General features: G+C 34.9%; 1 protein-coding gene across 3 annotated transcripts; it reads right to left on the bottom strand.

The window, feature by feature from the left end:
- Positions 1–371: 371 nt before the first annotated feature.
- LOC120347141 (uncharacterized) lies at positions 372–20932 on the bottom strand. 3 transcript variants are annotated; one of them, XM_039417005.2, is made up of 19 exons: positions 20844–20932; positions 20595–20729; positions 19604–19785; positions 19164–19305; positions 16903–17037; positions 16678–16755; positions 15935–16012; positions 15143–15211; positions 14181–14240; positions 13706–13789; positions 8378–8492; positions 7983–8095; positions 6984–7217; positions 6390–6574; positions 5544–5649; positions 5154–5279; positions 4427–4588; positions 3759–3934; positions 372–3271 (listed from the first exon to the last, which is right to left on the bottom strand). In XM_039417005.2, exons 1-19 carry the CDS (start codon positions 20908–20910, stop codon positions 3170–3172), a joined length of 2349 nt encoding a protein of 782 aa, XP_039272939.2. In that variant the 5' UTR covers positions 20911–20932; the 3' UTR covers positions 372–3169. The 3 variants fall into 3 exon arrangements, with proteins under 3 accessions (XP_039272939.2, XP_077973975.1, XP_039272941.2); XM_078117849.1 differs by lacking the exons at positions 19164–19305; positions 19604–19785; positions 20595–20729; positions 20844–20932 and adding an exon at positions 18979–19067; XM_039417007.2 differs by lacking the exons at positions 19164–19305; positions 19604–19785; positions 20595–20729; positions 20844–20932 and adding an exon at positions 17282–17564.
- Between the last annotated feature and the right edge of the window lie 3135 nt (positions 20933–24067).

Raw genomic sequence — 24067 nt, 5'->3', positions numbered from 1 at the left:
AACAGATTTGAATAACTGCGTTTGGGTCTACAATTAGATAGCCGAACATTTTCCCTAGCCAATCGATCTAGTCCAGAAATAAGTTTGTATAAAAGAACCCCAGTGCACGAACTTCCTTGATTGCTTCGGTGACATTGGCTAATCAGCAAGCTGTATCATGTGATGCATCAAATAAAACTTTAGCAGCCACCCGAGGCTGTTATATACATTGCTCATATTTGTGGTTTCGTCGGCTTGATCTTGATTTCACAAATTCCTTTTGGGGTCATTTTGTCTGATGTGGAGATTTGTTGCAGTAAACAAATTTGATCCTGTAGTAACTGTGATAGACTAAGCTAAAATGAGTACTTTTAAAATGGCAGGCGGTTAAATAATTTGGATCAAAATGAATGATATAAACAAGTTTGTAACTACCAAGTCAAAAAAACTTTAAAATAAGCATAAAACATTTTGTAATGGTAAGGCACAGGATTTGATTTTTGGGAGCACAGTGATATGAAATTCTAGTCAGATATACATTGGTTCGATAACACTGATTCACTTCATTGAATTCACTATATGGAGCAGCTCCATTTAAACAATACAACTCATCAGCAATTACTCCACCCAAAATATTTCCAGCAATCTTGTCTCGACAATTAATACAAGTTTCTCAGCTGTTACTTAACCCGGAGTATTTCTAAACTTTATGTGCACGACTAATAAATCAGAATAACTGAAATCACACTTGGCGCGTTTCAACACATATTTCATAAAGATCATTTGAACACATACAAACTTAAATATATTTCGAGGCTTATTTGATAAAAGTTTAAGAGTGAAGACACATTGGTAATAGAATAACAAAATAAAATTATTCGATAGAACAAGTTCACAGCTATTGCACAAAATTTTGGCAATGGTTTAATAGAATAATAAATTTGGTAAGTTGTTAAACAGTGTTGGGAGGCTTGAGTTAATGACATGATTCACATTTATCTAAGTAACTTGAGTAATCTAAATAGGTATGGGACTCATCATAAAACTGAGCCCCAATCAGGGTTCAGAGACGTTTACACAACGCTGCTTGTTGAGTGATGTCACAATTAGGGTTGCCACTTCTGGATACATTTTTTTTTTAATCGAATCTGATTCCATTGAGCTTTTTTTTTATTGCATGTCTATGTTTGCTCAAAGTCACATAAAAGCTCTAATCTAGAAGAGAAAAACTCAAAAATGGAATACGCTATATAGCGAGGATTATAAGGGTTTTTCAGTGAATAAGCCACACTTATGTCCATCATGATAAAAAAGATGTTGGTCATAGATATCACCAATAAATGCATTGATGAAAAAATTGTTGTTACAACTTATCTGTGAGTCTTACAATACTAAGTTATTATTGTGTTATACTTGTATCAGGACTGAGGCAATTTGATGGAATTCATATGAGAAAATTTGCAGGGAACAGTTGTACTGTTATGTCATAAACACAGTAACAGCACTGCTTTCCCTAATGACTAGGGCATAGTCCCACACCAGTATATGTGACTGTGGTATTCCACTTCTTGTTATATTGAAGTAAGGCCGGCCTTATTAATTACCGATTCTTTATTTTCAAAATTTTAGTACAATATTTTATATTTATGCTAGCAGCATAAAGTAATACGACAAAAACATTCTAATTGTATCTGATTTACTATAAATGGGAAATGCTTGCAAGAATATGATCAAAGACGATAAAATTAACCACATTTAAATTCATTTCGAGAAAAACAATCGTTCACCCGACTACGATTGCGAACAAAAATTTCCATAAATATTAGAGACAATATATATCATTTGTGGGTGTGGCTAACTCGGGATTCATTATTATTGTGGACTACTTGCTAATTCAGAAAGTCCAAATGTGCATAATGGATGCCGCGCTGACGAGCGATAATTGGTCGACGCTTCATCTTGATCAGACATGGTCGCTGGGGCTAAAGTAAGACGACATTCGCACAGTATGCTTGGTCTGGTATGAAATCTGGCACGCGTTGATGTAAAACAGTGCACAAGTATTATTTACTCCCACCTGTCCGTTATGACATTTGCTAGAAATAATCCGAAATGTTTTATTCCCGCTTGTATCGCGCTAACAAAATACTAATTTTTTTGTAACAGCTGAAAAAAGACGTGTATGTACTATTACATTATGTCCTGATTTCGTTTACCGCCACTCGAGTGGAAGCTTAACAAACGCAAACAAAATAAATATATATTTTTTCCAGGATGAGAAACATGATTGTCAATTAACATTGCCGGCCGATGAAATCATTCAGTAATAGTTCTCTTCAAATGTACGCGAAATATTTCACCTACAACAAAGTTTAAATTAAATTTCAATCAAAATTAAATGTCACGAATTTTCAGGTATGCGATCCATTAAATTTCGCGCATAATATAAACTTAGGCTACTCAGTGGAAAACTGAACTCGCAGTTTGGTGGAAATTACGCCACACATCATCTCGAGTGATACGTAAAAGAGTGTGTTGTGCCGAACTTGAAACAAATTACGGCAGGTAAGTAAAAAAGTCAATCACGAAAAATTCATTTTCATTATTTCCGTCCCGTTATTTGGAGTGCCGCATAAACGCATTCGGCAGTTTTAACGCCGCCAAAGACAACGATTAACAAACGTTTAATGTTTTTTCTTTCGGCCCCGTAATTTCGTGTTATTTGGAGTGCCGCATAAACGCATTCGACAGTTTTAACGCCGCCGAAAACAACGATTAACAAACGTTTAATTTTTTTTCCTTCGGTCCCGTAATTTGGAGTGCCGCATAAACGCATTCGGCAGTTTTAACGCCGCCGTGAACAACGATTAACAAACGTTCAATGTTTTTTTTCGGTCCCGTAATTTGGTGTTATTCGGAGTGCCGCATAAACGCATTCGGCAGATTTAAAGCCGCCGAAAACAACGATTTAACAAACATCCATTCGGAAAAGATGTGATTGTAATCGATCCGATTCGTAAATCCAAAAGTGGCATCCCTAGTCACAATTTAGTGTAGTAGTGGGCGCCAGTTCTGTCACAAGATAAAAATACAAATAAATAGAACCAACATTGTACATAATTTAACTGTTCAGTATATAAAAATATCTTTCAGAAGCAATGAGTTGTTATCATTTTTATTATTCCCATCCTCAAAATCCATCATAGTCTAAAATTTCTTCATTGGTTGTCTTTTGTTCAGACTCGTACTGCTCAAGTCTTTTTTCCAAATGTTTGATCAAATGTGCTTGGTCCTAAAAAGTTCAAGACGCAAATATTTCATTCTAATTTCTTGGTCACATGCTAGAATATCCTAAAAATTTGGATTGCGATTGGAAGCAAATTGTTTCTAATCTTATATTGGCCATTATTAGAAGCTGTGGAGTCGGGGAATACTTATAATGGAGCCGGAGAATTACCTTTGACTTCCTTTGTAGCAATTGAAAGTTTAAAAAAAAGGTCGTCGACCGCACAGACCTGTCGTTATCATCTGATATTACGTCGCATAAATCTCTACCACGTCATCAGTTGCCACTTATATTATGAATGAGCTATTTAAAATTGGTTGAAGCGCGGTAAAAGCCAGACACAATTATTCTGGTGAAAGTTAGCGGAAAAATACCATAACCTCATGCCAGAACATAGGACTTTCTAGGACAACTATTGCAATGATTACATAGGATGACAGTGAACTACATCACAGGTTAACCTTTTACAAAATATTAAAAAGTAAATACTCACATCAAGAGCGTAAACCAAGTTAGTAATTATACTTTTTGTAGCATCATCCACCAACATTCGATTGAGTTTGGCATTTCGTAAAAAAGATAAATGATCGACTTTTGAATACAAGGTGCATTTTTTATCACTTGCAGATGACGTAAGTATGAATCTATAATGCTTTGAATTCTTTATAGCTGTAATTTGAAAGTATAACGCTTGTTTTTGACTCCATAATCAATGTAGAAAAGTGATAATAGTGGAGGAAGTTTATAAAAAGTAATGTTAAGCTAAACTGAAAACTGTTGTTGGATTCATGGCTGCTCTGCTACGTCAATATTCACGATTTAATACAAAGATATTAAGATTCTGTTAAAAGATTAAAAGGGATTTTACTAACCACAAGTATACGTTTACACCACTTCACTTTTAAAGCAAGCAAGGTTACAACTTACAAAAAACTAAGAAGACAAAAATGATAAAAATTAGCAAATTGGGGATTTAAATTGAATCTATATACTACATTTCTTTAAAAAACCAATCCAATTAAACTTAACTGTCATGTGTATGTCTCGTACAATGCTGAAATAACATATTATCTTAGGATTTCTTCATCTCTACCACAGGGTCATTGCATTCTCTCTCTCTCTCTCTCTCTCTAATACAAAATAGTCTGAATATTGATTTACCATTTTGATTTATATCTTTGGCGTTATTAGAACAAATTCTCAGTTTCTTGAAGGTTTTTTTCACTTCCTCATCCTTGTGAGTATCCATTGCTTCATGTTCATGAGAGTAACGACGAAAAAAGAATCTGATTGGAAAAGTACTACCACTTGGATTGTATATTCCTAAAGAAAAAATAGAGCATGGACTGGGCACAAACTTTTGTATAACCGATACACTATGGGGAGGGTTATTCTAATTTATGAAAGAGATAATAGGCAATAAGTATCTGATAATACAGGAATCTGGATAAGCATCAGGGACATCCTACATATCTACTGCAATAATTGACACAGATAGCTGGGTGAGCAGAACATATTTCTAATTATCTAATATAAAGTAAAGATATCAATAATGTTTAATGATGGAAAAAACAGTGAATCTTCGTTCTCTCCTTTGATTGCCAGGCCATGTCAGATATGGGCATAACTAACCAATCACCATAATCATTCCAGTTTCATGGACTTGTAAGTAACTGACCAGTGATTATGTGAACCACCATGCAAACCCACAGCATGTAAATCAGCAATATCAAGCATGTCACTAGTTCTATGGACGTATGGCATAATCAACCAGTTCAATGTCTCAGATTCAAGGATAAATAAATTCATCCCAAGGGAGCAATAATAAGATGATATTAAAGAACTTCCAACTGACATATTTCAAAGGTTTGAAGTATAAGCTGTGTACCTGCTTTGAAATAAGGTGTTTTTCCATAATCGTTTCTTCCGCAAGGTCCAATCCAATCTACAATTTTTTCACCATTCATCCAAACTCTAATCCAAGCATCAGAAGTTCTCATACCACCATTGTCAACTAAATGGAAGCACAATAAAATAATTATGTAAGTACAATAGAGACTTAGATTGGCAAGTCACAGATTCTACTTAAAAATAGTGTTTGCCTTCCAAGGTTTGCTGAAGTAAAAAAGATTTACTGTCTTCCACATCAGCATGAAAACCTGGTGCAAACTGGAAAGAAGGCTGTAGAGTCTGATAAAGTTTATAATCAACTGAATCCTGGTTTAAAAAGAGGCCCTGACAAGAGTGAAAAAAGCAGGCAAATGGTAGTAATACTTACATTCAAGGCTTGATGAACTGTATTCACTCCACTTAATATCCCATCTGAACTTAACCCATTGATCAAATTTGAACTTTTCTGCAGGAAACTTCCAGATGATATTGTTCTGTAATTAGTTACAAATAATATCAGAAGAGGTAGGTGATAATATTTGAGCGGAAAAAGGAAAGAGTAGAGGAAATTATCAATCTCCAGTGAAACTTTTAGCAATTCTTTAATACTGTCTTTGTCAACTTGTTTTCAAAAAGTATTTACAATGTAATAACCACTTTGCATTGTGCTGACGGATTACACTGCATGGGTTTGTATAGCTGGACACCTCTCCACTACTATTAAAGCCTCCTCCACCACCAAGTCTATGCATCTGAAACAAATACCGGGCTAACTAATCCCATATGGCGCGGCGGTGTGGCTCAACGGGCTAAGCGTTAGGAATACGCTCGCCACCGCACCTCTAATTACTCTGCGTGGGTTCGCAGGTTCGAATCCCATGCAGGGATGGTTATGTGCGAGAGGATTGCTGGACTCCTCGCCGTCGTTGGGTGGGTCGGTTACGGCTTCCTCCACCACCAAGTCCATGCTTCCGAAAACAAACAATACAGTAAAATCTAATCCCATACCCGACTTGGAATGGTAACCGGACGAGAGGCCGTGGTTCGCCATATGGATAAGCCGTCTTATCGGCTTTCCTCTCCCCCGGGATAAATATGTAAAATCCTATCCATATCCAACATGGTCTGGGTATTTGGGGAGTGAGGCTGTGGAGTGACGCATATGATTAAGTTGACTTTCCCTCTCTCCCGGGTTAATTATCAAAATCCTATTATCATTAAGGATAATACTCACATGCATTCTTGGGTGATGCACACAACGTTCGGTTTGGCCACAACCTCCCTTACCAATGAAGAGCATTTCATCAGATCGTGCAACAATAATAAACTGTTTTTTCTCCAATTTGAAACTCAACGGAGGATAACCCCCTTGGTTGTATCGAATTCCAATATAATGCCCATTTCTATCTAATATTGCTCCTGCAAAAAAGAAAAAAGTATTTTAGAGGTGTGAAATGGTACATACAAAACCTGAGATGTTATAAAATGTTTGCTTTGTGACAGCATGCCTTTTGGACTAATCTAAATTATATTTATTTACATGGTGAAATAGTCAACCACTGTCACTGGATTAATCAGAATAAATTAGCATATTGCATTCTATGAAAAGTTAAGGAATTGGATTGGAACTACTCGCACAAATTAAATTGAATTGAATTTTTTTTTTGTGGGTCGTACATCATTCAAAATTGGCACTTCTCCGCGGGCCGCATAAATTTTCCCTGAGGGCCGCATTTGGCCCACGGGCTGCAGATTGCACAACCCTACTTTATAGCATTAGGAAAATGTTTGATTACGAGCATTTATAACATAAGAAACAAAACTATACCTTGTTTACATCTTCCTTTAGTACAAATCTTATGTAAATTTGAGATTGGAACTTGAGCTACGCAACCCATTTCATCCTGCAGAATTGTTGGGTCCGGACTACCATGCCACTGTGTCAAAATATATTCACCATCAATTCTGAAGTCGGCTCTCGGAATGTAAATTTCATATTCATGTGTGTGAATGTTTCCAGGAGGAAGATCGATTATAGGGCAAGATGACTTTAACAAGTATTCTGCCAAAAGAGTTTAACACAATTCTATATTATATGTGTATATTTTCCTTCAAATTTATGTTCACACGCCATTTTTTCTTAGACCGGAAAAATTTAAAAATTAGGACGTAAAACACCTATTGTTGGATTATATACCAAGATTTTAAGGTTAAAAACTCAGTGGTGTGGTGAATGCTTAATAACTAATGATTTGAAAACAATTAAATGATGCATCATTCTTATTTATAAGCTCCATATTATAGGACAAGTTAGTATAGAATAGATTAGCAACAAACGAGGCCGGACACAAGCAATCCATGTCTGTGTTTTCAACATCACAATTCACCAATATATGGAGAATTTTAATGCAGTGGTTTTCAAACTTTGTTGATCCGTGGCCCCCGAAGATACTCAAGACTTGTGACCCCAAAATCTTATATAAAAATATCTAGCTTAGCCATTTTAATCAGTCATTTTATCCGCACCATTACATAATAATAAAAAAAACTAATGATTGAAAGTAAATGAATTACAATCAAAAAATTAAACAAATTACAGTCAATTTACTTTAATTACTGGTAATATAATCATTGTGAATCGTAACAAGTCAAGTACTTTGCTTATGGCCCCTATAGAACCACTCTGACACTCAGAGGACCAAGGGCCCAGTTACAGAAACCCTGTTTTATGAGATCTCCAATAAATTATTCTAGTATAATTGGAATAAAATGGAATCAGGCAATGAAGAACAATGAGTATAATTTACAATAGGAAAATGACCAGTACCCAGTTCCTCTGGTATTCGATTGTATCGAGAAATTATATCGTTAGTTGTGCTGAAACAAGTCACAATTTCCAATCGTGACTTTTTCCCTTCTACTTCCGGTGCAAACGTAAATCTGAGAACATAATTAAATAAAAAACCAAAATCAGTGGCAGAATTTAAATTATATATTGTCACATCTGCATTATTACATAAAAGTTTTCTCTTTACAGACAGAAATTTAACAGGATCAAATAGGATAATTCAATATTGTGTGAGCCGCTAACCCCATATCTCATGTCAGGTAAAAATTGATTAATTTTAAACTCTACCCTCTACTTAAATGACGCAACCAACTTCCGGGATAGTGACAAAAGGAATTAGGAATGAAGTAAACCAGTCAAAAATAAACACTTGCCTGTAAACTTTTCCATTCGGTTTCATAGATTTCACATCATTACCAACATGTAGTTCTGTTTTTGAGCCAGACACGCCAGTTGATATAGCCACAAATGTATCTTCCAAAATATTATCTGAATTACACAAAATATTGAGTTGAATTCCATTTTCTTAAAGTCTAAGCTGAGTCAATTTTAGATTTTTCAAAGTTATAAGCACTTTAAAACTTTTTTCCAAAAAATGTAATAAAAACTAGCAAGTTTTCACTTAATTTGAACCTTCTGAACAGTGTTCACTATTAGCGCATTTTTTTGCGAAAATTGCGAAGCACTTTCGCAACTTTTTTCAGGGACTGCGAAATAGCACTTTTTTCCGATTTTGAAGAGAAATAGCACTTTTTTCCGATTTTGAATGGAATAAAAATTCAAAGTTAACAAATATTTTCGAGTATTAAGTTGACAAATAAGTAACATACTAGTACTTTCGTAACTCAATTCTGCATATCATAACGATATTTACCGGAATTCTAACCTATGAGATGCAGACATAGGAGATAAAGCTTTTGCATTAACGGCAAGATTCTTGTTTATAATATGATTATTATACAAGCACACTGATTCCGCTTCTCCCGCAAAAAACGCTCCCGGGTGTTTGAAACCAGATGTTGGAATACTACACAGTGTTTTCTTTGAACGAGAGTGGTCATGTGACTATCAATGATATCGATGAATTCAAAATGACTATAAAAGTGTTAGTAACGTGTTATAGTCACTTTGGATGAATTGTGACCAAACTGCACGATTTTCAAATCAGACGAAACTTTTAGCAGCATGTCACAGATTTGCAAAATCACCAAATTCACAAAATACCATTAAGTGCCATTTTATTGTAATCACAATGTTGAAAGGACGTGGCATTTTCCGGAATTTTGCGATATTTACACAACTATTTCTCATTGATATGTCAGGACGGGTGGGCAAAATTCAATATTTTTTTGAATGGAATATTTTTAAGGAGTACCGAATAAACGTGGTGAAAACATTAAAAAATCGGCAACAAAGCCTTTTTACTGGTTAATTCCGTTGTAATCGCTAATTGTTCTTGTCACCGATCGTTTTGGCGGCGATATCCAGGTTTTGGGTAATCTATATTCCCGCCCTCTCTTTTTTACAAATATGAATTCTTGTGGGTCGGCGGACATCGAAGTTTTATATTTCGGATTTACCCGTTCGTTCACATCGGCAACAGCTGTTGAAGACATTGAGGACTCACATTTGCGTTGGCTTTAATATTACCTATCAAGATTTGTAAATTTACCGTCCCAATTTTATGCGAATGGTAATATTATTGTCAGATACTGTGATGCAGATATATATCAAGACGATAATTAACTTTCTCATGTTTTTCTATGGCGATAAACTTCGCAAATCTGAAATTGTGCCAATCCTGAAAGTTGATTTAAAATAGTGATTGAATAATTCGCAATAAAGGCATTTCTGCGTGGTCATAATCATAAGACGAGATGATGTTAATGAACAGCACTTCTTTTACAGGATATTTTACGTATGCGACTTAATGCTAAAAAGATTGGGCTCGAGTGCTTTTTTTTCGAGTGCCTAATAGAGGTCAGGGCTAATTGTAACTAATCCCCTCAAGTTTCAACGTGTTTTCAACAAAACAATACCCCGGCGATAATTATAGCTAAAATGTTACCTGAGCAATTCACAATCTTATTTATGGAATTTGCAAATTCACCAGTTTCCTGACGATTTTGATATTGTCACGCCCTAATTATTAGTGCAAAAAATACTCCCCTTCTTCCGCGGCGGTTCGACGGGTTCTTTGTTCCATTCTTCAGAAAGTTCTGACACGGGGGATATAGAATACTGAATCCGGAGGGTTGAATCCCTGTCCACTTACTGGTGATTTTCCGTTTTGAAATGCGTGAAACATTCTCTATTTTAAATTAAATGACGTTTCGTGGGCTAGAGTTCTCCCCGGAAATAATGTGTTCCAGACGTTAGTTAGACGATAGATAAAAACATTAGATTAATAATTTTCGTGACGCCCCGTTTTCGAAAATACAAAGTTATATCGCAAAAAATGCGTTATGATACATTTGGTATGAAACATTATTTACGATTAATTCAGATCATGTTTTACTCTTCATGACACCCGGTATCCGAAAATACAGTTGTATCTCGAAAAATGTGTTTTGTTACATTTTGAATAAAACATTTTTGCGATTAATTTAGATCATATTTTACTTTTCACGACACCTGTTTCCGAAAATACAAGGTTATATCGTGAAAATGTGTTTTGTTACATTTAAAATAAAACATTTTTGCGATTAATTTAGATCATATTTTACTTTTCAGGACACCAGTTTTCGAAAATACAAGGTTATATCGCAAAATGTGTTTTGTTACTGTTAAAATGAAACATTTTTGCGATTAATTTAGATCAAATTTTACCTTTCACGGCAACCCGTTTCCGAAAATACAAAGTTATATCACAAAAAATGCGTTTTGTTACATTTATTTTGCATTCCCAATAAAATACATATTTTCCTTAATTAAGGTCGTCGATGAATCTGTTCCTGTCGTTCAAGCTCGACACACGTTTGGACGAGTGTGGGGCGGTTTTTTGGTCGACGATAAATTAAAAAGTTGCCACACGTTATTTGTATAACGATAATAACTGAAAATTAAGATTTTATAATATAAGTGAATTTGTCTCAAGATGGTATTTTACGATTCCTGCCCACAGAAAATAAACACGCTGACAGGCTTGGTTATAATTGATATTTGTTTAATTTATTTTACACTATTAATAAACGCGCCACACCAATTGCGACCATATAAATTGCAGTCGCATCGGTATGGACTGTATGTTTTCGGCGCTCTCACATTAATAATAATTTTTAACAAAACAATACCCCGACGGTCATTAAAGCTGAATTCGTTACCGAATAATTCACAATTTTATTCACGGAATTTGCGATTTCAAGATCTCACTTGACGATTTTGATGATGTCATGCCCGGATTATTACTACTTAAATGCCTCAAAATACAACAAATTTAATCATTCTCGACGATAACAGGCGCAACAATTCGTAAACGAGCCGTTATAACGAAATTCACGATTGATTTTACCTCTCTCTTGTTTACAATTTTAACATCCCGCCGGCCATGTATGGTCGAATAAAATGTTCACATATTCGAAACATGACATGACGAAACATGGCCAAGGATGGAAGGGATCACTAAAGAGCTAATAGAAAGTACATACGCGAGGGTATGATATGGAAATATTTTGCACCAGGCTGTTTGTTGGCAGAACAACGATACGCTAAAGGTAATTGATCGAATACAGGGAAGTATTTATTTATCATCTCACTTGCGAACATCGAGGTTTTGGCGGAATAGGACGATCATGTTGTCTTTCTTAAATAATAACTTTTTCAATAAATGTTCATTTTGCTTCTTTATTATATGTCGGGTTTTCATTTATTTTAAATTCGAAATTGTCCGAAATACTCCAACAGGTGTATAAGTACAATAATAATAGTACTTACCAAAGTACTTACCAGGGAAGTTTAATACACACGATGTGTAAAGGGCGTCGTAACTCCCGTTTATTAATTATAATTTTTTTTACATTCTGCTTGAAAAACAACGGCAGCATCTCACCTAACTCTCGCGACCAAATCTTTTTTGTTTTGTATGGCATCGTCTTGGTGACGAATTTATTGCCGACTGAATTTTAATTGTGTTTTAGGATAAGTGATTTTCTGTTTTTTGGTTTCTAAACTTTACAAACTTGGGTAGCAATTACTATTAATGTGAGATTTGTGCATATGAACGATTGAATATCGCGACTGGATGTCCGATATCTGAGAATGCGTAATTCTCTTTCAACATTAATTTTCAGGGTATCAGCGTTCATGTGGTCGAATAAAAATTATTTATCAACTGGATTGGTATTTCGAGACACTCTCAAAATTATTTGGGATCCACTATCATATCATTCGTTTATATTTTATATTCATGTTTTTCTCAAGAATCACCCTCGTTATATTTAGTGTACCTTCGCAAAAGAAAACACTTTGGTGTCATCGTTCCTATTAGTGTAATTGAAATATATGGAAACCTCGCAAGTGGCGTTGTGATGCGAATATTTGATACTAGGTCAGCAGCATTACAAAGAGTGCTATTTATGAATGCTGAAAGTACATGACATTACTGAACATTTTGCCAATATATGATGTTTTCTGCCCGATTTAAACTAACTCGCACGCAAACCAAGGCATGTCGACATTAAAAATTACTTGTTTTTGGGTAAGCTCTGAAATAGTATAATATAAATGTAAATGAGAAATTAGGTCACGCTAGCTCACGAAATGGGAGGATTTTCAAAGTGATCTTGTGTAATATTTCGGAGGAAAAAGTTTGAAAGGAAAGTAGGTCAACCTATCTCCTAAAACAGGGGAGTATCCTGTGTAATATTTCGGAGGGAACGTAGGTTAACCTATCTTTTAAACCTCGTGTCTGTTAGATGGAAGGAGTAACAAATGTGAAAGTCTTTGCTGTTTACGCGAGTAAGCAACTGACACCCTGATACATTGCATGAAAGTTTTGTCCGGGGCAAGTGTTAGCAGATGTTATTTGGGTGCCGATGAATTCGCTTGTTTTAATTAAACATGAATTCGCTTGAAGGGAACTCGGTTAACGAAAAGGCTTCTCTTTAATTCATAATATTAACCGGAGGAGCGCTTTTTTGAGTATCTATGCCGTTTTAAATGGGTTATATGAAAGGCTAGGGCACCTAACTTGTTAAAATCGGCAAAAGCACTTTCGCACTTTTTTTTTCGACTGCGAAGCACTTTCGCACTCATAATTTGCTTAGAGTTAACACTGCTTCTGAATATATATACTTTTTATGCTCAATTCCAAGACATGCTTATGAAACAATTAAATAAAGTAAAATTAGTTGATTTCTATTTTCTTGAAGTCTACGATGAGTCAAGTTCACCCTTTTCGAAGTTATAAGCTCTTAAAACCGTTCTTCATTGCTCAATATGCAAAACAAAACCTTCTAAGTTACAACTCAAATTGAATACTGCAGTCAACCACCCCACAAAGGTAAAGTCTTTTCACTAAATTCACTCAAGCCATATTGAGTTATTATAAAATAAAATAAATGAGGGAAAAAAATAAAATTGAAGCTGATTTCTAGCTGTGGCTTAGCCGGATGGCTCAAAAGCTGATTGGAAAGCTAAATAGAAACACCTCGATAAATAAAGTAAGTATGATAGCACCATGAAATCCCCTTAACAGAAATCACCTTCATCAATGACTTCTTTAGTTGGTGCTTCATGTCTCCATATAGGTTCCCAATATATTTTGTCCATGGGTGTTTTAGCCCACTCTGTAGAAACAATTCAACAGAATAATTAGTGTTAACTATTCTTGAAAGACCAAAAAGATTTCAAGTGCCAAAAAGCAGTGAAACTTGATGATGAATAATCAGATACCGGTACCTAACCTATGTAATTCAATTTTCAAAAAGTATATTCACTGTTATTCGGAAATAAAGATTCACCAGCTGAGCAACCTTCACTAAAATAAAGGATGAGCATGCAAAATTAATCGCAGTAAAATCTTTTTGGTACCTAATATCGAGGTCCTGAGGCCCCGGTTGGGAACCACTGTTCTAGAACATGACGGATACCGGTATATAATTATAGTGAGTAAGCACAGTTCCTAAATCAAGTTGCATGACTGTGCACATTTACAATAGTGAAATTTATAGTACTTACGATGTTCATATTCTGATTCAATTCCATCACCAGATTGGCCTTCCTGTGCGTAGCCTGAACCTACATAAAATAAGACATGAACGCATTACATACAACTATGTCATCTGAAAATCTGGGGTTCAAATGCTGGATGACAAGCCAGAAGATATCGGTTTATGTATACTGCCTTGAGCTTTCTATGATATTTCTTGAACAAAGCTCTGAATAAACAGCAACTGCTAGGTAAACGCTACTATAGTTTAAAAGTACAGAAATCTTTCTGGTTTGACATTACCTAGCCAATTTATTACACCCCCGGTGAAGTAGAGAGAATGGGATTTGCACCTGAGATTTTACCTCGGGTCATCATACTTTAGTCTAACACTATAGCATATGAAAAATCTTAATTGGCATCGGGTAACCAGAACAAACAGTGGTCTATCATTGGATTAAGCCCGTTCCGCAGATTTCCTGTTTACTAAAATCCTACATCTTGAATTCACTACTAATACAATAATAAACTAGGTTGTAATCAGTTATGAATCTTAGACTTGAACCATCCCAGTAAAATAATTTTCAGGACAAAAATAATAGATAGACCACCATACCTTGATTGCATATTAACAGAAATAAAATGAAAAAACTCGTCATAAGTTTACATATGATACAGCAAATGACAGGAAAAGATACTATCGTAATAATATCAATTACCATGAAGACGCTACTCAAAGGAAATCAATTACAAAACAGCTATTTATTAAAAAAAATTCATAAGGAAAGTTTAATCACCACCTGCTTTCCTTTAACGATGGATTATCACACATTAATTATTTTATTGGCAATAAATACTATAAATAGAGACATGGAGTCTGGAAACCCGATATCTGGCAAGACAAAGCTTGTTTAAACTTAGTATTTGAAGTCAGACTATCAGGGTCTATATCTGTTATCTGGTGTTTTATGATCTGAGTGGCACTACTTACCGGTTTCAGATTTTGGATTTTGTCCACTCCCATCACCTGATGCAAAACCATTTTTTCTATCTGTTGCATCTGTCATAAATGTTATATATGAATTGTCAAACGAAAGAGTTAGATTTTACTGTGTTGGCATCGCGGGTTTCAAATCCCATGCCCACTACCTCACCCAGGATGTAATAAATTGGGTACGGAATGCCGAACCAAAAAGCTTCAGGTTCTTAAACCAAACCCTCATTCAGAGCAAAATGCATGAATAAGCATTGCATAAAAAGTTAAGTTGATAAATCTTCATTCTTCAAACAATAAAAGCAAGATATATAAAAACATCAGAAAAGTCAAACATAAAAAGTTGAAACGTTACAGAAATATATTTGTGTTAGTGTGCAGCGAGACTCTTGAATTGCAAATTATAAAAAGTTGTACTACTAAAAATATTCGTCATATTTGAATCATGCATCTTTTTTAATTACAAACAAGTGGTTTCAATAATATGGATGGATTATACACGTGTGACAAGATGCTTTAGCACATATAATCAAATTTCATTTTTCAAATTGAATAGTCATGCTATTCAAAATAATTAGAAAGGAATGGCAAGGAGTCGGGAATATTCAACACGTAGATTGGAAGGAAATACTTTGCCTTCAAGTCGTACCAATGTTTCAGTCGACATGGACCTTTTGGCTCAATAAGATTAACTCGAGTAGTCAGACCTAATTGCTTGGCTTCTGCTGGTGTTTTCAGCCAGACGATTTATCCTTTAAGTGATTATCACATACAGAATATTTTGCTCACCTTCTAGAGATTGTTGTTCTTCCTGACTTCCCTTTCCTGATGAAAAACCACTTCCTCCATTTTCTAAACTAGTCGTAGCTGTTAATGAAATGAATATTTTTAAAACTTAGGATATATTTTCATTGAACGATCACTGTACACTATGAAAAAACATTGCTTTCATTGAGAACAAGCTTGTTACAGCATATATGCTATGTTAATATATTTTAATTTGTGTCCTATTATAACCACACAAGGATGAAATGATTGCAGTAAACCCAGAAAAATGACTTTCAAACATTAATAAATTGAAGTTATTTTGAACCAGTGAATTTAAGAACACAGAATATGAATAAAACACACAGAAGTATCCTATGTTTGTTTTTTTTATTTTTGGAAGATATAAATGAAATTGAACATTCTTCTAACTAGAAGCGAAATTAAGCAGCAATGAAATTAAAATTATAATCTCATTTACAAGTACAACAAACCGTGAGATGCAAAATTGACAACATGTCATGTAATATTGATACCGGTAAGTTATACCTTGTTATACCTTCTGCTATACCTTGGTTTCAAATCAATCATGATGTAAAAATGATAGATGAAAATCAGGGAATGGTCAAATCACCAGGCAAAGCCGAAACGGAAACATTCCAGTCCTTCCACATAAGAGTAGTTCCTTACATATGAGTGGTTGCTTGTATAGGGACCTATTCGAAGCAAGTGTCATATATAAAAAAATATTCGGTGAACCTGCTTACCAGTGTCAAATTGTTGTTCGTCTCCACTTCCATTTCCTGATGAAAAACCACTTTCTTCATGTTCTGAATTTATCATAGCTGTTAAATATAGACAATATATATATGCTGCATTATTCATACATACTACGCAAATAATTACTGAATATAACCCAAATTGTTTTCAATTTTATATCAAGCCAATTATTTCAGAACCAGTTGTGTAAAAATCAGGAAGAAATCACTTACATATATCACATGAAACACCTGTGTATCCGAAATGACAAATACACATGTTGAAAGACATTGGAATTCCATTCACACATTTTTGTTGGCCTGTCTTTGGTTCATATGATTCATCCGATCCAGAAAAACCATGGCGAGCTGAAATTTTAGGATAGTTTGTAACTTACTAGTATTATTGAATAGCATTAAATATTGATTTTATTTAAATCATAAAGTGGGAATATGATCTATTCCTCTATCCCATATAACATCGTATAAAATGCTTTTGAATGTGATCGAGAAAGGAAAAATAGAAAACAACAGCAATTCAGCGCCTGTGGTCTGGCATCGCGGTGCAGACAATACCGGTACTCTGTAATAAAAATTTAAAACACCAGCAAACCTGAATTGCAGGCTCTCTCAATCTCGTCGTGGCTGAGGAACGAATTCACTACATTATATTGTATTTCAACGGAGCACAGAAGTAGTGCAACTATAAAGCTATACCCCAAAAAACATCGCATGCCAAGAATAAAATAAACTTGCACTGATCTTAATCTTGAAACCAATGATGGTACGATATGTACTGTACAGGTACAATCCCCGAGAGGTAAAGTTCCAGGACTGCGATCCAGAAATTACGGGGAATTCCCTATTTCAACCTCAGCTATACCGATAAATAAAAAAGCATTATCGCTAACGATTGGACGTGCTACGTGTCGTCCACTTGAAACAACTGTTAAGTGAGACAAAATTTATGTTGGCATGTGTGTTTTTGTATTTATCGCCGAGTGAATAAAATTGCATATACTGAATCAAAAAGTGTACCATAATCTCTGGCTCGTTACCAGTGGCTCGGGTATGAAAATTTATTACGAAAATATATTCCGAGTTTATCACTATATACCAATCATGCAAGAAGCATGCATGTAAGAAAGTCGATGTTCGGTAAAACATCCATGATTTCAATTTGGTTATTGCTTAGAAATGGAAGAAGACGCTAGCAAGTTATCAGTAGGCCTATAGCAACTAACCCCCAAATGTACCCCATTATCAGAAAATTACTTGGACCAAAGAACATGACGAAGCTTTTGAAAAATCGAAAAATGCATTGAGTGATTTTGCATTATTAAACCACCCAGACCCAGAAGCAGAAATATCTCTTGCGGTGGACGCTTCAGGAGATTCGATTGGAAGTGTATTACAACAAAAGAGAAATAATCAATGGGAACCATTAGGATTTTTCTCAAAATCGTTAAACCCAGCCCAACGGAAATATTCTACTTTACAATCTTTACTCTTTCTATAAACTCTTCTTTATTTCAATGTCGTGTCTCATTGTAGATCATATACATGTAAATATTTTTTTTGACCTATATCATTAATTTTAGCATTGTGTATTGTATTTTTCTATATATTTTCAATTTATTAGAGTTGCCAAATCTTTAAACTTCCAGTTAGTAAGATGGGGAGATAATATAGCAACTAACCCCCAAATGTACCCCATTTCATGTTAAAAATATGAAAACAAAGTTAATTTATCTCAAAATTCGAACAAAGACTTTCGTAGGAATCAAATTACATCAGTTTTAAGGAACATAACATGTTCCACCCAGTCATTATCAAATTAAAATCTATATTCTCAAGACCTTTGGCACTGATTGAAATAATTATATCTAAGTTCCCATCCGTACGATGTACATAATTACCCTTATTGAGATAATAGGAGTTTCTGTTTATAACGTGGATCTCGAGCTCACGTTTACAGCATTTAATTGGATTTATGATCAACGTATAAATACGACTCCGATATCTTTCGATAAAAGAAGACGATGAATACCATTCAAAGCTAGTAGGGATAAATGTTATAAGATTTATATTCTGTGTATCGTGGAAATCTGAGAATAAAATCAAACAGAGTTTTCTAAAGTTTCCTTCATTCACGCGGGCGTTGAAGCTGAAGGGTGTACGGGTGACTTGCAAGTCAGAGCCAATCTACAAATTAGCAATATACGGTAATATTACATTCATCTAACAATTATATATGCTATAGGCCTATCACCTTCATTTTTTCACCAAGAGAATTTAATAATAACTCACCAAAAACAGTGCGATTTCTAAAAGCGTCGCTTACCACGTGACTTCTTGACTAGCCCGCGATCTATTCGGCAAACCCGGCGCTAAGTTAACGCAACGAGACCTGAATTGAATTACTGTATTCGAACAAATAGATTTCGCCACCCGATCTTGGTGTCCAGATATTTGACTATTGCTCTCTTGTTTACCTGATGATACATCAACGTGGGTCTCGTTCATTGACGAATGATCTTTCCTGACAGGAGTTTTCCTCGTTGAAGTATGTGCTTCGATCATCATCGGCACTGATGAACTTCGTCCCAATCCGGTTGTATCCGAATCCGCCCCATTCTTAGTCCAAAAGAATAAAAATATATATTATAGAAATCTACCAAAATGTAATGCTGGCGGAAATCGCAATTTTCAGTTAAAGGATCAAACTCAAGAATAATTGAGGTAAGTTGCATGCTGAATATTACAATAATTTGAACTGGGTAGGATTTCAAATGTAAATTTCATAAAATTGAAAGTTAGAACATTCCGATGAGACGAAACCAACATTAGTAACTACAAATCATATATTTATATATGTTTTTTCAATCTCCAATTCCACCGCAATTCAGATTCCTACCATTCAGACTGTGCCTACCATTGAATTGAAATTCGCAGAATCGAATTCCTGCTTTTCTACGTCAATTTGTTCGAAATAACCGTAAGGATTGTTTTCGAATGTGTACTTCGGATCAGGCTCATCAAAGTCGTAATCGAGAAGATTAGAGAATAGTGAAGTCGTCAGCTTGTGCTTTGGAAGCCGAAGCTTATTATTGATTTCTGTAATAAAATAGGTTACATATAGTATATATACTCGTTGCAGTGGGTCAGTCTGAAGTGATATATATTGATTGGAAGGCCGAAGAGAGATAGTTTTTTTTTTTATATAAAATTCGGATCAAAATTCTACTGGGAGCCGACTCATTTATATGTGCGAGCTATAATCTTAGCTTATCTATTTACTTGTTATATACATATATATACTGTATATATATATATGTGACAGTCTATGATAGTCGTTTACGACTTCCTTCACAATCGAACTAGAGGTAAGATCGTGCCAAAAAATTCCCAACTCGCCCGAGTCCGACTAATTAAATGGATTTGCAGGCCCGAGTCCGAAGCAAACCCGAAATCTCATATTTTATTTGGGATTTCTTTGAATTGTCATTGCAAGCGTTTAGTACAGTATATATGTGTATTATAACAAGTATTCCCTAGTTTAGTATCCACACACAGTTTTAGTATATATTTTTTATAAACATATATTTATTTAAATTATACATATATATATATTTATTCGGACTCGGGCTTGTGCTTCAGATCTTAGCTCTAAATCGAACCCCATAATTATGGAACAATTAGGACTATTTCCATACGTCTGACAGACTAAGATTCACCATATGATTAACCCGTCTAAGTGTCTTTCCGTCAGGATAAATAAACGATTAACAGTTTCTGTTGATGCGTAAATATAGCTGACAAGTTGATCGTATTATAGATCGGCGAAGCGGGAATGCGCTCTGTTGCTTGTTACATTATTTTTAATAAATTAGTTCGGAATATTTGCTCGCTAAGTAAATACAAACCTGTGCAAAATTTCCCATTGAAACCTGGGAAACATAAACAATCACCATTCGCTTGCAAATACCCATTGATACAAACGTTGTTTAGAAAATTGTCCTTTTCTTTGAACTTATATCCGTTAGCACAATTCATCGAACCTAGCATAAAATAAATATATGCAAGTATTAAATAGACAGTAGGTGCAATTGATTTAGATATAATTATAACCATGTGCACGTAATTTCGACAAAAATTATAACCAGGGGACTTACCGCATATTATCAATAGCAGAAATGCATAGTAAGTTAATAAACCTAATTTTATTGATAAAGAATTCATTGCAGAAGACGTACCTGAAAAAAAAAATGGTGATTTTTAAAATGAGAACGAAACATACTGATTGTAATTGTGCAATATATACATGAATTGAAGCGCATTCATAACAATCTCATACTCGAACAATCGTGGTTTCACTTCAGGAAATACTTGTGTCCGATTGATGTAATTTACCGGTAAGTCCCATTTTATGTGTGGCAATGGCGCCACGAACGCCAGGATAAAAATGTCCCCAGACAGTTTTTGAACTAGAGTCAAAGTGTTCGAGTTTTTGAACAAACCCAAAGAGGAGTTTTCGCAATACACATGAAGATAGAAATAAAAATAGCTATTACGACATTTTCTTTCGAACCCCAATTTTTTTCGATAAATTCCTTTCTTTGCCTCCTCATTACGCATAAAAACTATGCTTCCGTTAATTGTTCATTTTTTGATGAATCCTTTGCTATAGTGCTATGCAACTCGCACCCTGGCTTTTGCACAATTTGAATAGTTTACATTTACAACATGTATCTCCACAAAAAGGGTATTACAATGATACTAAATATCTAAACAATCCTAGTCAAACGATTCCAAATAAAAAGAGATATTTACTTCCCAAAATCTTCCTGATTTCTTCCTGGTCTAGTTGTACTAGTCTAAAACACAATTATCGAGAAAGTCAGATGAAAGAACTCGCAGCTCAGTTAACAAAATAATATAATAACGCTCAACTTGAGAAATTTGTTGCTTGTCAGATAATGGCAAAATAAATTAGAGTTTGGCGTATATCTCACTACTTCATTTAATTGTTTGAGAATTTATTACAAAGGATAAACTGGACAAGCGTTGCTAAATATATTTCTACCTTTAGAATCCTGATATTTTTGTCTGTAGACAATTAGGAAATCTAACCTCACTCACAATATTTTGTTTTCAAAAAAATAGAAATTCCCTAATAATTATTAATGAAGATTTACAGCTCAATTATTTCCAACAAACAAAGATAAGCCTTGTTTTTAATATCTGTCTAGAACTCCGGTCTCCGTCGTGTTAAAATTAAATCCATTTTTATTTTTTCAGTCATCATCCACAGCCTAATTAAATTTGTACATGTTCCATGTTTTACGGGTACTGGAAACCTACTCAAGCTTATTTCAGCAAGTGTTAGATCAATTGGCTCAATTGGTGCGATTGAGGAAACAAGTGTGGCATAGCAATGTTGGTGTTTTCACAATCAATATTTGTGACATTTGCCATAGCGGCTTAGTTTTTACGTGCGAGTTTGTTCAAATCAAGGTTGCAGGCAGGTTGGTCTTATCTTTTGATTGGCTTTATACGACTACACGGGGCCAACTCTGGTTAGAAATAATAATAATTTAAAATTCACAGATTGTAATGAAAATTGTGCCTGTGTTTACTTTCTACTGGAGTACAAAATCCCGACTAGGATAACTTTCTTACACGAGCCTTGCGCGTAGCGCATTTATGCAGTATGTAACAAAGATTATACATGTTTATAATTTACATGGTGAAATTCAATAATCTAGTCGAGACCTAAAATTAGCGCGCTATCTACGGAGTTTGCCATTCATTTTCTGTACCAAGGCCGCGTTCAAAATAAATTATCTATCTATGTCCTATGAAGAAGCTCAAAGAGATAGCCTTTAATCGAATTTGAAGCTTGGGAGCATTGCGATAATATTATGTCGGCGACATACACGTAGAGGTAATAGAATTAGAAATACAGACCCGCGTCCGAGAAATTTAACGACTTTGTATGACAATACGATATTGGATGAATGATCCAAATAGTACATCCAAATTGATGCAGAGCGCCAGTAGATGACTAGATGTACATCTCAAACTATAGATAACGACACTAATAGAACTAGATAGCCTCGCATATAAATTTACAGTTACCACACCAGCATACAAGGAAGGGGGTATGTGCATATTGATGCATACCGACTGACACATACATGCAGATTTTGTTGATTGCAGGCAGACAAACTGTGAGCGGAAATGAAAGAAGCAAATGATGGAATGCTTTTGAAGTAATCGATTACAGAAACCCGAAGTTTCCGACTGCGACCTGATTGTCGAAAGGCAAGTATTTATCTCTGACAGACAATCATACTGATTGGAGGCAGCGCACCTGGCTGGCTTGCTCCATTCGTTGATGCAGTAATGTAAAAGTAGATCATTCTTCTGTATGTTTAAGACAGCATTTTGTCAATTATATTCAATCAATTAAATATGGGAAAAATGACTTTGGAACAGTTGTTTATCAGATTTATAATAATGATCAGTTAACTTGTCCAAAGTTCTTGTAACATTCGGTAAATCTACGAATACTGGAAAGTGTTTTTATAATAATAGTTTTGGTACCAAAATACGCCAGTCAGTCCCATTACCAGTCAGTCCAATCAATGTAGCTATACACCGAAGGGCCAACCATGCACGCCTGATCACAATTCAACCTAACAATAAGTGAACTAATCCAGTATACCGCTGCTATCATTAAACACGAAATGGATCTATGGATCGTTTGTTATTGATCGCGTTGTTGGTGTTCCCTTTTATTCCTCTTGTCGTGAAACAATTGCTTTTCTTATTAACTACTGGACCAATTGCTTTGAACTTTTCAGTGATTAAGAAAAGAAAAAGAGGCAACGGCAAGTCTCATTGATGCGAACATTGACCAATAGTCTTTTTTTTTTTTATAATAAGAATGTAATGTCTGGTACATTGATTCAAAAATGCCCGCCATCCCTGCTGTACACTAGTAAGTTATGACTAATTCAGGAATTCTCGATTCTAATCCAAATGGAGTCATTCCACTACAAACTCCTAATGGATTGCCAGGATTAACGCATACCTAAATATCTTTCCTTTTCAATTGGTATTTATAACAAGCTTCCCAGATGCAATTCAGAATAATAAAAGCTGGATTTTAAGAACAACAAAAATCGCTAACTTAACTATGGTCCAGGACAAAACGAAAAATGTTTTTGCCAGAGATGTATATATAGGAATGCGAACACGTTCGTCCACTTCTCCCAGAACTAAATCTGTACTTCGAACAAAAACGCTACACGTTTTTAAGAGAAGTTATACATTCAGAATAATGTTTTGAGAGCGTCATATAACTTTTGTTAACTTTTTTGTACACGAAGTT

The sequence above is a fragment of the Styela clava genome, chromosome 11 (assembly GCF_964204865.1).
Source record: "Styela clava chromosome 11, kaStyClav1.hap1.2, whole genome shotgun sequence".
Taxonomy (NCBI): Eukaryota; Metazoa; Chordata; class Ascidiacea; order Stolidobranchia; family Styelidae; genus Styela; species Styela clava.
This window is presented reverse-complemented; position numbering and strand designations above follow the sequence as displayed.

Excerpts from the sequence above, each read along its gene's own strand:
- LOC120347141 (XM_039417005.2), bottom strand. The coding sequence starts at position 20,910 with ATGAATTCTTTATCAATAAAATTAGGTTTATTAACTTACTATGCATTT. Across the intron at positions 17,038-19,163 it reads CCACGTTGATGTATCATCAG|CTCGCCATGGTTTTTCTGGA; the intron begins GTAAACAAGAGA and ends CTAAAATTTCAG. Across the intron at positions 7,218-7,982 it reads TCGAATACCAGAGGAACTGG|AATACTTGTTAAAGTCATCT; the intron begins GTACTGGTCATT and ends CTCTTTTGGCAG.